The sequence below is a fragment of the Oryzias latipes genome, chromosome 11, assembly GCF_053564925.1.
Source record: "Oryzias latipes strain Hd-rR chromosome 11, Olatipes_Hd-rR_3.1".
In the NCBI taxonomy this organism is placed as follows: Eukaryota; Metazoa; Chordata; class Actinopteri; order Beloniformes; family Adrianichthyidae; genus Oryzias; species Oryzias latipes.
The window spans coordinates 11,156,733-11,176,275 of NC_136247.1; the positions used below are offsets into that span (position 1 = coordinate 11,156,733).

Consider the following 19,543-nt stretch of genomic DNA (forward strand, 5'->3'; position numbering starts at 1 on the left):
CTGTACAGATGGGCCAAAAACAAGCCGACTCATTTTGGTCTGGTCAGAATACTCAAAAGAAACACAGACAAATGAAGTAATGGGGTCCCTTCCACACCCACAAACCAGCAGTCTGTCTCTGTGAGAGGGGCTCTACCATGAGGCCCTCAGCTTCATAAAGTTGAGTCTCATAAAGCTCAACGTCCAAGATTTACAAACATGCCAAACGCTGGTTCTTGAATGCGCATTTGGCCCATGGTGTTCATACTGGAGACGCAGAGAGGCTTCTATCTTTTTTTTTTTCTACTGTTTACCAGCGCATGCCCGCCATCTACATTTGGAAGAGGCTTAGTGTGAAATGTTGAAGCGATGCAAATCCCGCAAATCTCACTCCAGGCTTTTTTTTCCCAAAAGATGAAAGACTTGGTGTCATATGATTCCAGCTGGGCACAAACCACAATTGTTCATTTTACCTACATGATCAATTTTCAAACTGTTGGCACTTCTGTGTATTAAAGGGGATTCCATCCATACGTTGTTACCAAATCCGAGTCTCTGATTGGTCAAAGTACAATTGGTTGGAACGCACGTGCAATGGACGTTTTGTAATTTGAGGCTAAAAACAGTCTTAAAATGTGCAAAGCTACACATGAATGTGAGATGCCTGAAACTCTTCTGATCTCTATCACCCAGTCTGAGTGAAGGAACATGCCTTTTCAGAAGAAAGGTATCATTCCAAACCATGATGGAATCATGTTTGTAACCTGAGCTTCTGTCTAAAGTCACTATCTGATGCTTGATGCTGATCTGTCCTCACATTGGTTCCTGTGGAGCATCCATCCAGTCCAGCCTTCAGATCCTTGGTAGTATGAGTGACTTGGTCACATCTACAAGTCGAGGCCTGGGTTATTTTTACTTAAAACACTGCAGTTCATTTAGAATTAAATTCTAAGCATAAATTTCTCCCTCTTAGGGGTCTCTACGGTCATGCTCCTGGTTATGTCCGAGCTCCTCCGACAGACTTCTTCGTCCTCTTAGATCATCAGGTCAGGTTATATTGGTTGTCCCCCACATACATTTTGGATGGAGCTTTCCAAGCAAATCCAGCAACCTGAAGACCTTTCTATTTCAGCAGGACTTTAGCTGAATGTGGATTTCACCATTTTCGTTTGTTCCATCGTTAAAGTCTCACTCCGATCATCTTTTCACCGATTATCTTGGTCTTTTGTAAAAGATTTTGTTTTTTTTTAAGCCAAAAAAACAAAACGTTGTTGTTCTCTAGGACATAGTTTGTGTAGAGCAGCAGTTGTTCATTAAAAATTCACCTCTGACATGTGGGTATGACTGTTGACATGGAGCAACACCACCATCACTCCTTCCCCTCCCTCAGAAGTTGAATTTTTATGCTTAATTCATACATGTACTCCACTATCAGAAAGATCCAACAAGAACATGCTAGCCCCCCCCCCCAAAAAAAACGTAATTCTTCTTAAGTATTTTTGGCTCCACTTGCTCATGACACTATTTACAATTTTAATATCAGTTAACTTAATAAAAGTTTATTTGCATCATTTCTAAAATGCAGCTCCATCCAGGAGATGCGGCTGTACTTCAAGTTCTGCTGACATGAGACGGAACATGTCGCAATTTTTGATCTCATGGTTTCGTAGTTAACTGGGTTTTAGAGTAGACACTTTTCCCAAAAAAATAGATTAGCTTCTTCCTCCTGAGATTACTGCGGATTGAGACAAATCCATGTGGGAGAACAGAAACATGGAAGAAGATGCCACACACAGGAAGTGCCGTCGGATGTTGGGTCTGACAGCACCGTGCCAGGTTCTGCCGGATATCATCCCGTCTGGCTTCCTGCTGCACATCGTCTGGTGAAGAATCTCCATCTGCTTTGTCAAATAATGCACAGCCGGAGGGCCGTGTGTCCCGGGAAATTGGTAAGACTGATCACTTTGGCTCCTCCCACATCCCAGATGAGTATCGCTGCCCCCCCACATCAGCACCACCTCCACTGCCTGCAGCCGAGCCGAGTGTTTCCGGATGTGTAAGCAGATCAGAGTTTTAATTGCCTCCTGCGTGAGGAGCCGCTTGTTGTGTAGGAGAGGGCCAAGTGGCGGAAGGGGTGGGGGACGGCATGGGGGGGGGCATGAGAAGCCTTCACTGGAGAGCCCTCAGGCTCCAAAAGGAAATGTCACCCTCAGCCGAGTTTTCGATTTCCATCATTAGCACTTTTTCTTTGAAGCCTCCGTCGCTCTTAGCGAGCAACTTCCCCTCTAAACGGGCCGTCTGACCGGAGGAGGGCTGTGATTGGACGGTACCGAAGACACAAGGGTCCTCCAAAACAAAAAGATCTGCTCCTTTAAAGCTCCTCAGGTTCCAACATCTCTTCACTTCAAATTCTAAACCGTTTCTTTTTTTTCTTTTTTTAATTCCGGGGGCGGGGGCTCTTTATCGCTTTTCTTCTTATAAGCAGATATTAAATTATCTGGTTACCCCTGAGCCAAAGCCAGAGGCTCATAGTCAGATCTGGCTAATGCTGCGGCGCTAAAGCAGCAGATCCCATATTAGCAGATGCTTCTTTTCCTGCTAATTTCATATGTGACTGTTGATCAGAGAACTAATCCCAGTGCGGTACGGGGAGGATTTAAGGAGAAAAAAGAAAGGGAAAAAAATTGCTGCAGAGGCTTAAAGAGGCAGAGAGGATCTCATTAATGCAGACTCAGTGTTGTTTAAGAGGCTCCCTGCTTCTAGTTTTTTTAAAGGAACGAGTTTGGTTAGTATTTGATTTCTAAAAACGGCTTCGTAAATATTATGGGCAGGTAGACAGAGAAACTTACAGTCCACAGAAATCCCCAACCTTTTTAGATCACTTTTCGGTTTAACGTCAGGCGGTATGTTCACAGACCAGCTGGATCCATTGACTATATATAAGAATTGGACCCTCTGGACCCACACACTTCTATTGAGAAATAAACAGCTGTTACTCAGTTTTTATATTTGTCAGAATTACCTTTTTATCGCAAATTATTCAAGTTAAAAACAGGCCAATCACATACAACGTTTGAAAAGTTTTATTGACAGATTCTCCTGAGCCTGATTTCAGCGGTAGGGGTGTGGCCTTCCAACAAACTTACTCCGCATTGGCGAGAGTGGTTGCCATAGAAGTGACAGATTCAGACAACCACTACCCCCATTTTTTTTCTTAGCCTGCAGTTTAGTCTCTGTAAAATATTTACAGCTGATTTAAACTTTATTTGTACTCTAAAAGTCATGTAGGAATCATTAAAGTGTGATTTTCCCTTCACCCATAACTGTCAAATCAGACGCCAACTTCAGCCTCATTCAATTTTAGCGTGTGACAAATAAGTATAAAACAAAATGGGAACAAAAGCTTGTATTTTTTTTAAATATTTTGTTAAGCATGAATCCAGAATTTTAACAACTTTATAAGCATTATTATCATTATGGTGTGCAGAAACAATGGTTGCAATAAATTCATATTTGGAATAAGGACTCCTAGTTTTTGTCTGATAAACGCAGCTTTCTTTTGTTTTGAAGTCAAAAGCTCTTCATCTGTCTCCTCACTGACTCTTTTCTGCAAAAAGAAACTTTCCAAAAACGTTTGTTTCTGTTGACTTTTGCAAGCTTGGTGGTTTCAATTTAGCGGTCACCAGGGACGCTTTTAGAAAGTAGCGGATGGATTTTAAACCTGTGACCGAGCAAGTTGACGGGTCGGATGTGGCGGAGAGAATCCAGCAGTTTTTTTTTATTAAACTTTGTTAAGAATCTGATTGTAAACGAAACAGAAAACATAGGTGATGTTTGTTTTTGTTTTTTAATTCAGGTACCAATTGTCCGAGAGTTAGAGACCACTGAAGTAGAGTACTCTTTTCTATAAATAGAGCCCACATCATTAACCTGCCACCCCCATGCTCGACCATAAAGATAAAGGTATGGAGGGAACAACAAAAAGCGAGCAGATCGGAGAGAAACAGGCTGTTTCATTGCTGGAAGCTTTGGTAGTTAACTCCTACTGAATGCTGTGGAGAACAGCCCCACTGCCCCTTTCCCACCTCTTCTTTAAGAGTTTTTCTGTTCTATTTGCTATATTTGCTCTGGTTTGTGGACCCCCCCCCCCCCCCCCCTTCCCTGTGAGTTTCCAGATGAGGAGTGAAGAGGGTCAGCAGCGTCTGCCAGGGTCAGAGTCAAGAAGTAATCAGGAGAGCATAAGTCTGCTGTGAGGCAGCCAGGAGAGGCCCCCTGGGGGAGATTAATGGGGGAGAAGGTGTAGCCTGAAGTTGCTGGCGACAGGCCCCACGCACAACTGTCCAACTCACCCCCACGACCGCAAGGCGGCCGCAGCCCAGAGCCCGCGGCATCATATCTAGATTTTGACAGAGCGGGTGGAAGCACGAGTCGCTTGCACAGCTTTTATCATGGAGAGGCAGAAACAAATTAAAGGGGCCAGAGACCGTGTGGGCTTGTTGAAGAGTTCTTAAACGTAAAGAACAAGTGGGGCAGGGATAAATCACACATAGTGCTAAGCGAGCACAACAGGAGGGCAGAAGAAGAAAGAAGAAGAAGAGGTTTTTTTATTCATTTTACTAAGATGGAGAGGCGCGATGAGGGGAGGGGGGGGGGGTCGCACTGCTGTCAGCGCCCAGCAATCTCTGATCTGTTATTAGTTGGACATTTATGTTAACATGGGTTCGATTATATTACCTTGAAAAAAAAGAAAAGCTAATATATAGAAGCGTGAAGAGGAACTTCATTACCCAAACAGAAAACGACTCAACCCAAGTTACACACTCTTTTTTTTTTGCTTCTTCATAAATCAGCCAATCAGCAACAGCAATAACATAAACAAAAAATGATTTGCCAGCCTTAACAAATCAAGGCTTCATCTGGTTTCAATTGGGATTTCATTTTTTAGTTTATTTAAGAGTGTTTTGATTTTTCTGTCAGGCATGTTTATTTCTTTGCTGAGAACCCGTCTCACTCCTGTGTTTAACCTGCCGGACTTCACCACAAACCGCCTTCTGCTCCGATAAAGCAGGCCTTCCTTTTAAGCTCATTTCCTACTGGCATGAAGCAAATTCCTCCAGCGAAAGCAACTAATGTTGTGTGAGGAGCTCGAGCCGCGCCGCTTTAATCTCTCAGCACTCCCAGATACAGCTAACCCTGTTGGGAGCAAGGATCCTGGATGTTCTGCCGCCTCTCTTGTTTGGTTTGAGATAAAGCTCTGCCGCTGCGTGATTTGCATTAAAGTGCGAGGAGGCAATGCATCAGAGCTGACAAGTTTACTTTCGCATGGAGCCTAAGGAGGAGGAGGAGGGGAGGCACGAGGAGGGACACGGCCCAGCGGCTCATCAATACACAGGAAGGTCTCCAACAGCACTTCGTCACGGACCATTAAAACCAGATCCTGCATTTTCAGGAGTCTTTCTGATGGGAAGGGGGGCGGGGGTCAGGAGAGTGATGAAGCCAGAACACAGTAGACTGTCTTACCAGCAACCCAGGTAAGTTGGGTGGCTGACCAAACCAAATCTACCGAATTTACACATTGGTAACTTTTTATAAGAAAATATTTGCAAATATTTAGTAGAAATGCATTTTTGTTTTCAGATTTACACTTTTATTGTTAAAATGGGAAGCAGATTAGGCCAAACGTTAGCATTAGCAGACCCTTCATAATGGAGGCAATTGCCATACAGATGAAGCTAATCTAAACACATGTTTTTTTTTGATTGGTTAATTTTTTTTAGGCGATTTCAGCAAAAAAAGAGAAAAAAATAATATAAAAAGAGAAAAAAAGATGTATCCAATTTATTTCAGATATTGGTTCATTCATTGATATTAAAATAAATAAAAAAAAGTATACTATCCTCATGACATATTTACTACATTTGTAATTTGACATACATATATCACACTTACTTTAAATATGATTTGATTTTTATTTTTATTTCTTTTGTTTAATTGCCATAATTCGATTCTAAACATTTAGACAGATTAATCAAGTAATTGCAAAAAAATGTATTTAAAAGTTATTGATAGTATCAATCATGACATGTAATTTGTTAAGTTTTTGTTCACAGCAATGTTACATTAAGAGGCAAAAATATTAACACGAGTTTTCAGGGAAAAAATGACCTTACTTACCCAATGCCTCAAATTTGAGCCATATATTTTTACATAGTGCAACTGATTTATTAAGAAGTAATTATCAACTAATTTTACTGCCTTTTACTACCATAGTCATTAAAAATGAATAAGTATAGATGAGTTATTCCTACCATACAGGTTTGACAATTAGGAAAAGTATTTTAGAGATTTCATTGTAGCAGACAATTTAAAATGAGCAGGAAAAGCTCTTCTACTGCCCCAAGTGGACAGATGATGAACTGCAGGGCGGAGAACATTGAAACAGGTTCTAGACAATGGGTTTAAGTTTGAAAGTTTTGATCATGCTAATGAGAAAGGTATGAAAAATGATATGATGCATATCAAGTTAAAAAAATGGAATGCCTATTGATTATTATCATTAAAAATAATTAATTTTTAAGATCTATCCTGCAGAAACAGCTGCTCTCGCTTTTCTGCGCTCCACTTTCCCCTATGCTTTTGTGCGTATCTCCTATAGCAAACATGCTAGCAGCTGCACTGATGAGACTCATCTTCCCAAAAGTTCATTACAGACAAATGATATCTCTGAGTAGATCTGGAGGTTGGACAGTTTCAGTGAGGGGGCTTTACAGCTGCAAAACCCGTTTCTGGAGAGATGTTCGGCTCATCACCACTCTGACACCTTTGCTATTCTTTCCGTTGACTAACACTAGCTGAAGGAAAAAAAGCAGATTATATAAACATTCATGTTTTCTGTTTAAATTACATTCTCTCAGTCCGGAAATTTGCAGGCCATGCTTTAAATGCAGAAAGATAATAGCGAATAACGTCGCTGATAAATGGGAAATATTCTTGTTGTGACTGAAGGCTCAAAAGAAGAAATGCATATTTCTAGTTGAAAATGCAATTTAAAGAACTTTGACTAGCAGGATAAAACAAAAGATGATAAATGTTTAGACAAAATGACTATGAAACAAAAAAAAAGAAAAATCTAACTTCTTCTTTCCATGTTTTCTATCCGTACATTTTATTTTTAAGTTATTGTTTCACGTTTTTGTTGTGAATGGCAGCAATAAAACTGAGGGGAAAAATGCATTTATTTAAAAAAATGTTCAAATATTCCAAGCTAAGCTTTAACAGAACTCAAACCTGTGATTCTCAGATCATAGGAGCATGCAGAGATCAATCTAAGTATATTTATTGAAGCAGAAATCCATCATAGTTTTACTGGTGGAGGATTTTTAAGTAGCTTTTGACTGATGGACTGCACTCACCAACTTTAACAAAATAATAAATCTAACTTTAAGATCCTCTGTAAAGATACAGCACATTGTCTGTCAGTCTGTCTCTGTGTGTATGTATGTACACAGATCATTTTAATTCCCGCTTGGTGTTGGCTGCAGACAGAAAGATTGGCACTGCAGGGCACACTCTGTTGTGTGAAATTGTTTCATTACTAGTGCACAATGGCTCTATTCCCCCGATTGCGGCAGAATAGATCCCAGTGGTGCCCAGTTTTTCCGGTGCCGAGTCTGGCAACTTCCGATGCTCCCCTCCCCAGTGATAAAGGTGGAAGATTCTTTGCTGACCTTTGGGAACGAGCACAGATTAGCTCTTCATGCACTGCTTGCACTGCTGGCTCTGCTGCTCATTCAGGCTGTTTGAAACTGGAAATGACTTGTGCAGTCTGCACACTTAGAACGATGCAGAATACATGCATGGTTTATGTTACTGTACGATGGGCGTTGATTTGGTTGCCCTGAGGTAGAAGTCCTATAAAATGTAGGTGTTCAGAGAGGAGATCCAGTTAAGATCACAGATACAGGTGTCAGAAATGAGCTTCCATCAAGGACAAGGGGTTCAGACATCCAGGACATCCAGATGATTAGAGTCAAATGAAAACATTTGAAGGCTTATAAAAAGTAAAAACGAGAATAGTATATACCAATTTAATGACGTCCCTTAAGATGACCTTACAACCCTCAATGAAACTGCAACACACACCTTCACTCCCTTTAAGATGTGGCCACTCTTCTCTATGACCCTCTACGGGCTGGACAACCCACAGCGCCCATACGGGTGCATCTGACTAAGGCTTAAAAAATTCAACAAGGTGACTAGTAAAAATATTAAAAGACACAATTGTCAGCATACACACTGAAATGTTTGTATTTTTATTGATAGAGTTTGATTTGGTTCAAGGGATGAATCAATGCAACTTGGCTCCAGAGTTCTGATCAGCCCTGATCGGCCCTTGCTCCACATAATCTGCGTTATTTTTTTCTTTAAGACTCACAAACTAACTTTCAAACCAAACATCTGAACGGCGTTATTTTATTTTTCATTTCATTTTTTCCATTTTCTCCTGTCGCTATTCTCAGACGTCAATTACAGAGCTCCTCCAATCTGTGGCGGGCGGCAGCCTCAAACCCATCAGACCTGCTCAGCTTGTTAATGCAATTGTTGGAGTTGTCATCAGGAGACGGGCGCCTGAATGCAATCTTATGAATAAAAACAGGCCTTGTCCGATGAGGCTCCAATCACGCTAATTAAGGAGACAGGAGCTTTTCTCTGCATCACCAGCGCTGCGGCATGGACCATCTTCCCCTCACTGATGCTTTTTTTCATATGTAGGCAATGTGGTGGATAAAAATAAGCAAAGATGCCAGAAGAGACCCATTTTCCCTTCAAATGAAGGGCTACTTAAAGCAGCTGTCAGCTCCAGTTTGTCCTCCACAGCGGAGGAACCGGCTGCATTTTGGTGCGTAATCTTTAGGAATGCCTCGTTTCCAGATGAACATAGTATCTGGTTCACGGCAAACCTAAAAATAGCTTTCATCCATCTTCTCGTTGTCATTGCATTTATGGAAAATTCTAGAACAACACAAGATGCATGACTGCATGATGCCACAATCGAATCGTTGAAATGAATTCCTCTCAGCAGATGGGTCTCATTCATGTGAAACTAACCGTCATGGTGGGGGGGGGGGCATGGCATGTCCTCAGGTTGTATGCAATAGCCGCAGACACAGCAGGCCACATTCACAGGGAGGACATGGATAGAAGTGATGGAATGCAGATGATCCGTCCTCAGAGATGCTTTGCTTTCCAGGGTTCATCGGCAGCTGCGGGGGCCGTGACCTCCATCATGGAGAAAGGGCCGTAAATGAACATACGCCCATCCCAGCGGGCAGCTCACTCAACAAATGTGCGTCTGACTGATCTGAGGCTCTGAAGCAAAGAAAAGGACCAGATATGAACCAGAGGGGGAGAGGATGACAGTGATGGAGGGGCCGAAAAGTCAAACACTTTTGACTTTTTGAGCCACTTCAGCTTCCATACCACTGATGACTTTTAAATTATCAGTTAAAGCCTTAGTCTCAAATGCCCTAAATAGGCAAATCTGTACGGATCACAGAGGTGGCCCGCGCAAAATCAAAATATCAAGGTTGCAGGCCACTCGGTGAGCCTGTAGAGCCAAACTATTCATGCACATTGTTTTTCTACTGGAATCCTGCGAGCCACAGATTATACTGAACACTTGTACAACATGCAGAAGGTGAGACACAGGCACATCGTAGAGATTTTTCTTTTTTTTAATCCCCCAAAATCCTGAAGACCATGCAAGGAGCCTGTAAGTGCTATTCATGTGATGCACTTCTTGGTAGCAGCCCGACTATTACAAATTAGGAAATTAGACAATCAAAGCGTAGAGACAAACCTGTGCTCCCCTTGAGATGCTGCCACTCCTATCTACGATCGTCTACGGGTCTGGCCAACCCAAATTCCTACATACACCCATACAGGGGTGCATGTGACTAAGAGGATTTTGTCGTATCAGGAGAGGAATGCCAATCATCCAACGAACCAATCTACAGCCTGACAGCTGAACGAAAAGTAAGAAGCACTGAAAAGAAAACCCCAAACCATAATGCGGTACATCTGAATTCTCCTCAATATTTATGACAAATACTTTGAACTTCTGAAATAGAACTTTGACTATTGTAATAGTCAAACATGGTGGTAATGTTGTGGTATGGGCCTGACTGGCACGTTCAGGACCTGAATGACTTTCCATAGTGATGGAAAAGTTCAAAAAGAAGGACAAATACTTAAACCCATTGGTAAGTTCACGTCTGAATGGATCCAAACTGATCAGTGAAGGTTTCAAAATTTGAAGTCTTTATTGGGAGTGGACCACTGAACGCCTGGTGTTGAGGGTGGTGTGTACGTAGCTTCAGATATTCAAAAGGTAGGCGTCGTCACCTGACAGCATCACTGTTAACCTGAATGTATGCGTCACAGAAGCTGTGGAAGAGGGAAATGTGTGTGGGGCAGCAAAAATAAAAACTGATGGTGGAGAAGCTTTGAGAAGATTTTTAATACTGAAAGTTGAAAGTCCAATACACAGTTTAATGTCTGACTTTGATAGGGGCTAAATGTTGGGAGATGTGGGTCACTTTTGTACTGGACTGTCCTGGATTATGAAAGTGAGTGTTTCAGGGGATGTGGGGATGTGTTCATGAGGCGTGATGTTGACCATGAGAGCCAAAAAATGCCAGCTCAAAGTTTAGGGACATTGAAAGGACATTTAAAGGAAAGCTCAGTTGCCGTGAAACTCGATAAAACTGACCGGCCTCTGCATGAATTATTCCTGAAGCTCTGAAGGCAAATGAGTGGGGAGCTGGCGCTGAGGTTCAAGCACCTCTCCTACAATCAGTGCACTGAAGCTGCCGTGCAAAAGTGCAGTAAAAAAAAGCCCAACAGCAGCTGCCGCTGTCACAACAACAACAACAACCCAACAAGGAAGCGGGGCAAGCTCATTTGCAAAAAAAAAACAAGGAGATAAACTGGTGCGGCGAGATGCTGAGAGCTATTCAGCGCTCCTCTGAGGTCTTCTCACCGGCTTCCACTTAATTACAACTCACCCCCCCCCCCCCTCCCCGCCACTGCGGAGAGGCACTTTGATTGGGGGGAGCGCCCCCCTGGAACACTTGATCCTCTCTTTCCGGTGGCATCGTTTACTCCCGTTTCCGAACAGTTCTTTCTTTCTGCTTTGTTACAGTCACCTCGCCTCAGCGGAGCAGCTGGAGAGCTCAGGAAAGTTCTGCTGCTCGCTGGAGTGAATCAGACGCTTTCCAGGAGCAGCTAATGAGCGCTAGAAAGCTCTTGTCCACTGAAGTGATGAGAAACACTACATCTGCACTACATCTTCATAGTCATACTGAAATGTATTCATTTTATCCACAGAGGTTTAGAAATGAGGCAGAAACTGAGTCAGTTGTGTTCCAGATTAAAATTTGTAAAAAAAAAAATAAAAAAGTCAGGGAGGGGAAAATCTTTTATAAACTGACATTAAGCTGAAAAGAGTTGTTGCTGAGCTGCACAATTTCAGTTCTGCATAGTGGAGCCCCAACATTTGTTCAGGAGAGAGAAGCTGCATATCTGGAGGTGGAAGATCAGGTAGGACGGTGATGATGAGACCAGTGTCAAAAGGGGCCATCGCAGAGAGGGGAGCAATGGTGCTGCATGCAATTAAAATGAGAGGTGCAGCAGCTTTTTGGATCATCTGATGCTGGTGGTCCTGTTAGAAGATGACAGCAATTCTAAATTGACAAAGACTTTTGGATAAAAGGTGAAACGTCTTCAACTTTAAAATCGAAGTCCAGATGACAGATAAACCTACTACTATGAGTTGAATTGAAAGGTACGCCACCCATACATCACTGAGTCCTTGATTGGTCAAAGTTTGACTTGGTTTAACTTTCAACATCCGTTCAATGGTCACATGTTTCACAAGCCTAAAATGTGCATAGCTACTTATGAATGTATGAGTTCTGAACATCCAAAACGCACATATACCCGCATTTACATAGACTTCTCATTGGACGTGGTCGCTTGAAGGCATGTTGCTAAGGGTCACATCGCTTTAGAGACTGAAGCGGTTCTTTCTCTCATCAACACAGGATTTTGCACTTTTCATTCACAGGCGTGCCAACCATTTGAAAAATTGATCATGAAGGAAAAATTAATTATAACGGAATTATATGATACAAAGGAATAGAGATGTGAAAGGAAAAGCCTGGAGAAAGATTCAGATTTCTACCGTTTTTTTTAGTTCGCATCAAGACTTTTTCAACTGTAGGTGGCGAACATGTGCTAATATCAGGTAGAGCGTGAACTCTATATGCTAAACAAGTGCCACATGCCCGGTGTGAACGTTGCATTACAGAAGGCTCAGAAAAAGACGCATAAACAAAGATGCAGACGAGCATAAATCTTGATCATTTCCTGAAATCAAATAATTTCCTGATGTTTTTGTCTTTTAGTCCAAAAAAATGAAAAGATTTGAGGTCCCTTGGATCACAGCTGCGGCTTTTAACTAGCAGAAGAGTGCCACCTGACAATGTTCATTTTTAAGTTCTAAAAATTCTCAGCATAAAGACTTTTACTGTGTGTTTTTGTAGATGTAGGTTGTTTGGCTCTTTTCTTTCGAAGCAGACGACATAATAACTCTGATTGAGGATTCAGAACAGCATCTATGGCACAAACACTGAGCGCTAAGGTAACAACGAAGGAGTCGAGAATTTCACAGGGACGAGACTGTCTTATGAAGGGTTTTCTTCAGCGAGGAGAAAAGTTGAAGGGAAATATTGTTTTCACGCTTTCATTAGAACAAAAAAGGAGGAAAAAGAAAGCCATTAGTGAGACACCACAGCTTTGCCTGAGCAGACACAATGAATTCTCCTCAGTGTGCTGGGAGTCAGATAGAAACATTGGTATTTGCATCACGTTCAGAGGAAAATAAAAATGTGTGAATGTTGATCCCTCTAGTGCTGTTACACAAAAAGCACATGACCTCGCCGTGAGTTATTTTTGAATCTCATGGAGTACAAATCCAAAAAACAACGTAATAATAGTTTAAACATTTCTGGGTCCTGACAGATGACAGCCTCTGAGCCGGCAGCAGCTGCAAGAAGGTGTGAAAACCAAGGAGAGCGTCCCCGTTAAGAGTAATCACATTCCAGGGGCCATAGCTGACTGGATCTCCGCTATCAAAAAGCTCCTTCATGGAGCCTTTTTTTTTGGGAGGATTCTGGTGTCCATCTCGTCTGATGGAAGTAGCGGTTTCTTGCCCGTGTTGCAGATGCCGTAAAGGTTTACTGCAGCCCTTCTGAGTGCGTGCTTTACTGCAGGAGCTTATGAAAGACCAGGAAGGAAGGTTTATGATGTAGTAATATCATTATGACTCGCACACTGCTCTACTGATAACGTTTTAAAGATTTTAAAACCAAAAGCCCCATCAAATTTAACAATCGCTCTCAAGCAGCTGCCTGTGTTTTTCCATCCTGGGCCTTTAGCTACACATAACCATCATCACCAGATGTTGCTCCTTGTCTGACACACAAACGTGTTCCTCCACCAATAAACTTCTCCCTCATGCTACGTACATGCGATGCACATTCAAGATCACGCTAAACGGCATTCATTAACAAGCTTTTAGTTTAGGATGTTCACACTTCTAGGGATGGGCCTCAAGGGCTGCATTACTGTATCTTTTCCAACATACCCTGCTCTGGCATGTTCTAGTTGGCTGGACACACATGAACCAGGTAATTAGTCATGAGTAAGGCTTGGATATCTGGAAATCATGCAACAACATGGCCTGGAGTTGCCCATTCCTGTACTAGACTGTCGCTCCCCGATACCAGCGCATGTCCACCGCCAACAGTTGGAAGACGCTTGATTGGTCAAACTCCAACAGGTTTAGCTTTAAACCTGTATTCAATTGCCACAGGTTTTGTACGTAAAGCCCAAACGGACCTAAAATCCTCTACACGTCATGCCTGGATTCATGAGATCATTCAGAAACTCTCCCAGTACATCTACTGCCGGAGCTGCGTCTGAATGACGGCCTCTTTCCTGCGATACCGTCTTTCTGCGACCCAGTTGACAAATTAGTCTGAGAAGGAATAAAATAAAAATAGAGGATCTTTTTTCTTAACTCGAGAGAAATTAGAAATTATCATAAAGAACGGGAACGGTCGGCTTCTCCCTAGGTTGTTTTTTTCACCCACTGATCACGCCATTGAACGTGTCATGTGCTCAGATTGGTTGACGCAACAAGTCTCCTTCACCAAAGTTCAGATTTTTGAACGCTGGAAACATCCAACGCTCAAATCACACTGCAGGAGCTCATATCACACTTGAGAAGTGAAACCCAAAATGCTTCATTTTGGCAAAGTACCAGTAATGGCCACTAGGTCTGTGCTCTGAAACCTTTTCTTTCTTCTTCTTCCTCTTTCGGCTTCTCCCATCAGGGGTCGCCACAGCGAACAAGTCGCATGGTAAACTTGGCAATGTTTTACACCGGATGCCCTTCCTGACGCAACCTTCTCAAACCGGGCTTGGGACCAGCACAGATGTAGAGAAGGGAACAGGGAGCAACCCGGAGTCGAACCCTGGTTTCACGGTTGGAAGGCACCAGCACGAGCTAAACCGGCTCCCCGAAACCTTTTCTTTAAGAAGTAATATATAATGAGTCATACACAGGGTGGCCGTGGTGCAGAGGTACAGTGGTAGACCTCTGATTGGAGAATTGGAGGTTCAGTTCTGGCCTTGCCCACCCACATATCGAAGTATCCACTGAACGCCACATTGCTCCTTATGGTTGGAGGTTGGCACCAGTCTTCGATGGTGGAGCCGCCATCAGTAAACCATTATATAAGTCTACGCCATTTACTTTATGCTAAAAATTTAATAATTTTTTCTGAATTCAGAACCTAACTGAGTTTAATGAAAATTGTTAAGACCCATACTTTTAAAAATGTGTCTGATTTTAGCCGTTTAGCCTTGATGCTTTCTGTGACTTTCAAAATAAGGTGTCCATCTCACACGGCTTTTTCTGCTCTCTGAAGCCAAAAATCAGCAGGACCACCCCTCCCTAAAAAAAGTCACGATGATGACCTTTAGCTTTCTGCAGCACATTTGTGGACTAAAGACAAGAAAACAGGAGCCAAGAGCCCCAAGCAGTTGAAGATGAGTACAGAGAAACAAGAGACTTTCAGTCTGTTTGACCACCCCCGCACCCACTACTCGATCTATCTGGGGTGGTCCTGATCACCGCACAGACGTGTCCTCCTGATCCACACTTTCTCTTGAGGGAAGTTCATTTTCTCTGTCTTCTTCTTTTTCTTGTTTTGGGGAGAAGTGCACATGGGTGTCTGGATTATCTTGTTGCGCTGATAAAAGAACATTTCCTCAAAGTGTCCCTGGAGACTAAAGCAGCCCCTCCACCCTTGTCCCATTGAAAGTGTTGCCACTTTCTCTCTAGATACTATTCAAAAGCAAAAGGACAGAAAAGGGAGTTTTTGTGAAGCTGGATCCAAGCGTGCAAGCAGAACAAGGTCGTGTTTACCTAATCAGCCTGAGCTCCCGTTTCTCAGATCTGATGCTGTGAAAGACAATAACCGTTCGTAGTTTCATTTTATTCAAAAAAGGCAATATACAAAACACAGAGGGGGACAGCATGAGCCTCCGGTTCTTCCTAACATGTGAGCCACGCAGATTATTTCGGCACAATGTGTCTTCAGCAACATTATATTTCTAAAACAATCATTAGGCGTTTCTCTTTTTTTGACCTCAGTGCTTTCTGAAAGTACAGAGAAAAAGAGACACAAAGGAAATAATGTGCGAAAACAGAAAGACAATAAACCTAATCTCAATTCTATTGCCTGTTATAAAGGTACATCCAGGCATCTTGCTTTCAAAAAGTTAGAACAGTAACTGCAAAAACAAGAAGAGGACACAATTACACCTCTGGATACTGAAGCTGTCAATAATGATTCAGATCTGCATTTCTCCAAAGGATGTTGACATCTCTGGGTACAGCTTGGCGCCCCAGTTTGCAGTTTGCCTCATTATCTGATTCTGTCTTTAACATGAGTTTTTAACATTTTCTTGTGATATTTTGCTGATGATGGAGGACATATGTTAAGAAAATGAAGCTTGAAATTCTTTTTCTGAGTATTATTTTATTCAGACTGTTGTCAGTCAGGAAAAGAAAAAATACTGTTTGAAAAAGATTATATTTGAGACGTAAACACAAGCTCCCTGCTCCGAAGGGGGAGTTGCTTCAAGCCAATGGTCCCACCCATAACTCGGAGGCAAATTTTCTAATGAAGTACTGCAGCTCTGCAGAAACTATGTCCTAGAAAACGACACAGGTTTTTGGATTTCGGCTAATAAATGGCATAATCATAATTAAAAGACTACTGGGAACGCTTTTACAGTAGATCGAAAGATGATTCAAGCGATTGTTTAGCATTTGTCACAACTATCAGGAAAAAGAGAAAGACCACTTTGGCCCAAGCAAAAGAACACTGGCTTTAAAAATGATCGGTTGCAAATAAACTCTGGTGTTGTTCAATTCAGTGTGAATGCACAGACTAAAGAGAAGAAGAAAACTAAAGCAGGGATAATACGTTTGATGGAAGTTGAAATAGTTGTGTGCACCTATCATGAAAAAATGTGAGCATTATCGTTATCAACCATCCACTTTTTCCTATGAAACCCTAAATGGTACCAATAAAAATAAAAAATAATTATTTTGAAGATGACCATTTTTGGGCATAATGTGTCCAACTGAACTGGGTCTACTGGACTACTCTGGAACAGGAGGAATCACAGCAGGAGGCCCCAAAAGGATCAAAGTTTTCTAATCCAGGTTGTCTCAGGTAGAGGCTCTGTGATGTTTCTTTGAGTAAAATGCGTGTAAACTGAAACTAACTTGCCGTCGTTCTAGCTGATCCTGGAGGTTGGCTCTTTGCTTATTTTCATTCAGTCCTTAAGGGCTGAGAGCAGCAGAAGAGAGCTGGAGCTGAACTTAAGAATTATTTTGATGAATGTGTTAGTATTCAGACTCTTGTCTCTGCTTCATCTCCTCGTCCCACATCAACGCTCAGAGTGATGTTGAGGAGAACACAGAAAAAAACACACAAAAACAGCTGAAAAGCTGACGAAGGAGAAGTAGAAAAGAAACCACAATCATTCAGTACCGCAGAAACTCCTTCACTGTCTCCACTGCAATCATGAGCAGCAAATGTCGATCCGCCTCTGAGGACGACGAGCTGTTACTGTGACCCAAACTCAAGATAAATTAAGCTCATGTGGAGGATAATTACACACAAGTGCATCCTTATGTGAAGACGTATGAATCAGAGCATCTTGATAGAGCAAAAGGTTCCAGGTCCCAGCAAGAAGGCCCCCTTTTGAAGTACTAGCTGTGGGGCATTGTGAAAGATGACAAAATAACACGAGTTTTAGTAAAAATCATTCCATTTGGACAGAAAAACAACAAACATTTTCATCAAGTGTTGTACAACGTCCTCTAAATGCATCATCCGACCGTATCCAAAACCCAATTTCTGCCCCTAGTGGCAGAGAGAAGGCCAAACCACCTCCTTGTCATCACTGCAGCGTCCCTACAAGTGGTAATTAGTCGAATGTGGAGTGGAAGAGAGCAGAAGAACAGGCTGCAGGTGTTTGTTTTCCCCAGCATATTTGCATTTCTGCCGCCGCCATTAAAGCTCTGGCAAAACCAGTGTCTCATCAGGAGGGAATACGGCGCACAGGATGAACCAAACACACCCTCACCACCCCCAAAGACGCCTATTTCCGTTTAGCCCCAAAACTGCTTTCACCTTCCTTCTAAAGTTGTTGTTTTTCTGAAATCTCTGCAGCAAATCAAACGGAAAGAGGGAGCTGAGAAACAGGAAAGGAGAGGAAGACAGATTAGAAATGTTGAGTGATGAAACCAAAGATGCTTTTCATGCAACAACAGCCCACATCATCGTGTGCAAAAGATGATTCGGAACGGCCCGTACGGAGATCTGGGAGGGACGATGCTCCTGCAGGGGTGATGGGAACAAGAGCAATTCTTCAGAGCGTGCAGTTTTTTTAAACCCGAGCAAGCAGATGGAGTCACATCTGTGAAAACGCTGCGTTTAAGGGCACATATGAGGGAAAACTCAGCGTATAGTTCAACAGGAGCAGGTGTAGAGACACAGATCCAAAGACCACAGCATTTTCCATGGACATCCTTAGAAATGTGGACTGAAAGGAAAATGTTCAAATGCTGAATACTTTTTAACAGATTCAAAAATAAAAATAACAATCATCTGTGATTCTCAAAGCTTCTGGGTGGTTTCAATTTTCAGAAGTCAAGAGACAGAGAGTAAAACAGCATGAAAAGTTATTCTGGATCATCGTTGTGTTTTAAAGTATTTCTTTAGTTTCTGAAGCGACCCGACAATATTTTGGTTTCAGGATCATTGTGATTTTCAAGGCTAATAAAGAAAGAAGAGATGACGCTGTTGAGATGAGTGAAGCATTAAAACAGATATGTAAGATTAATATTTAGATTTAGACCCAAATTTCTGAGTTCAGGTTGGTTTTAAAAATAATTTTGGATTCAAATGGAAAGACCTAGGATCATTCCAATCATCCGTTTAATTATAGTTTTCTCTTTTTTCTTTGCTGGGTTTGCTGTGTCTTCCTTTTTTTCGCAGTGCCTTCCAACAACTTTTGGAAGGTGAAGAAACCCATGATGAACATTAAGGTTTCTAGTTCCAACACTGAGAAACGAGGCTCAGGAATGAATTTATCACGGGAACGGTTCATCTTAAAGTGGTGTCAAACAGCCACAAGGTACATTTTGCCCAAATTTCACGGATGAAATTTCGGCCGAATCAGAGTGTAGTGGTGTCCGTCGTTGTTTTTTAAGGGGGAGCAGTAGCGACTTAGGGCGGGCTATCCCTTTACCGGTAGCGTTATCCATGTCAGAAACATTAGGCACGTTAGTGCTTAAGTGCACCTTACCACTTTTATTGCGGAAAATACAGTAACTAAAGAAATCAAATTTAAACCTTTTTTTTTTAGCTGCTTTGTCCTTAGTTTAATCATGCACTTTTATTTTCACTCAAATTTGCTCGAATTTTTTCCTTAAGTTGTTGTGTTGTTTGGTTGCGTACCCTTGATATTTTTATTTGGTCGACTGAAAGGAAGTGGAGGTGGAGCTTAGACAGGAGGGCCCCACGCTAATGGGATTCTAACCAAATACATGATCAAATTGCAAATTAAATTGTCAATTGAGGATTGCGTGTTACTTTGAATTATGGGTAAAACAAAAGTCCATAGGCTTTGAATCCCGAATCCCGTGCTTAAACATAAACCTTTTGTCATTTTTCTGTATAAATATTTTGGACACAGTTGTTGTTGGTTTCATGCAGGAACATAGATTTAAACATAAACAATAGCTGCTTTGCCCTGGTTTGGGTCACATTGTTGCTGGAGAACATTCTAGCTGTCTTCGGAACTAAGAAGGAGACACTCTGGACATGCAGCTCACTTATCCAGCACAAGAAGT

At 42.0% G+C, this 19,543-nt stretch overlaps 1 protein-coding gene across 7 annotated transcripts in view; it reads right to left on the reverse strand.

Annotated features, from left to right (window-relative positions):
* Positions 1-19,543, reverse strand: part of ptprua (protein tyrosine phosphatase receptor type Ua) — a 202,609-nt gene that overhangs the window by 151,635 nt on the left and 31,431 nt on the right. Inside the window, exon 1 of one of the 7 annotated variants that reach the window (XM_078955332.1) lies at positions 797-884. The exons of the other annotated variants lie outside the window; for them this stretch is intronic. Coding sequence (XP_078811458.1) covers positions 797-815 — 19 coding nt within the window. The 5' untranslated portion in view covers positions 816-884. Of the gene's footprint in view, positions 1-796; positions 885-19,543 lie in introns of those variants that run through there. 7 annotated transcript variants of the gene reach the window in all.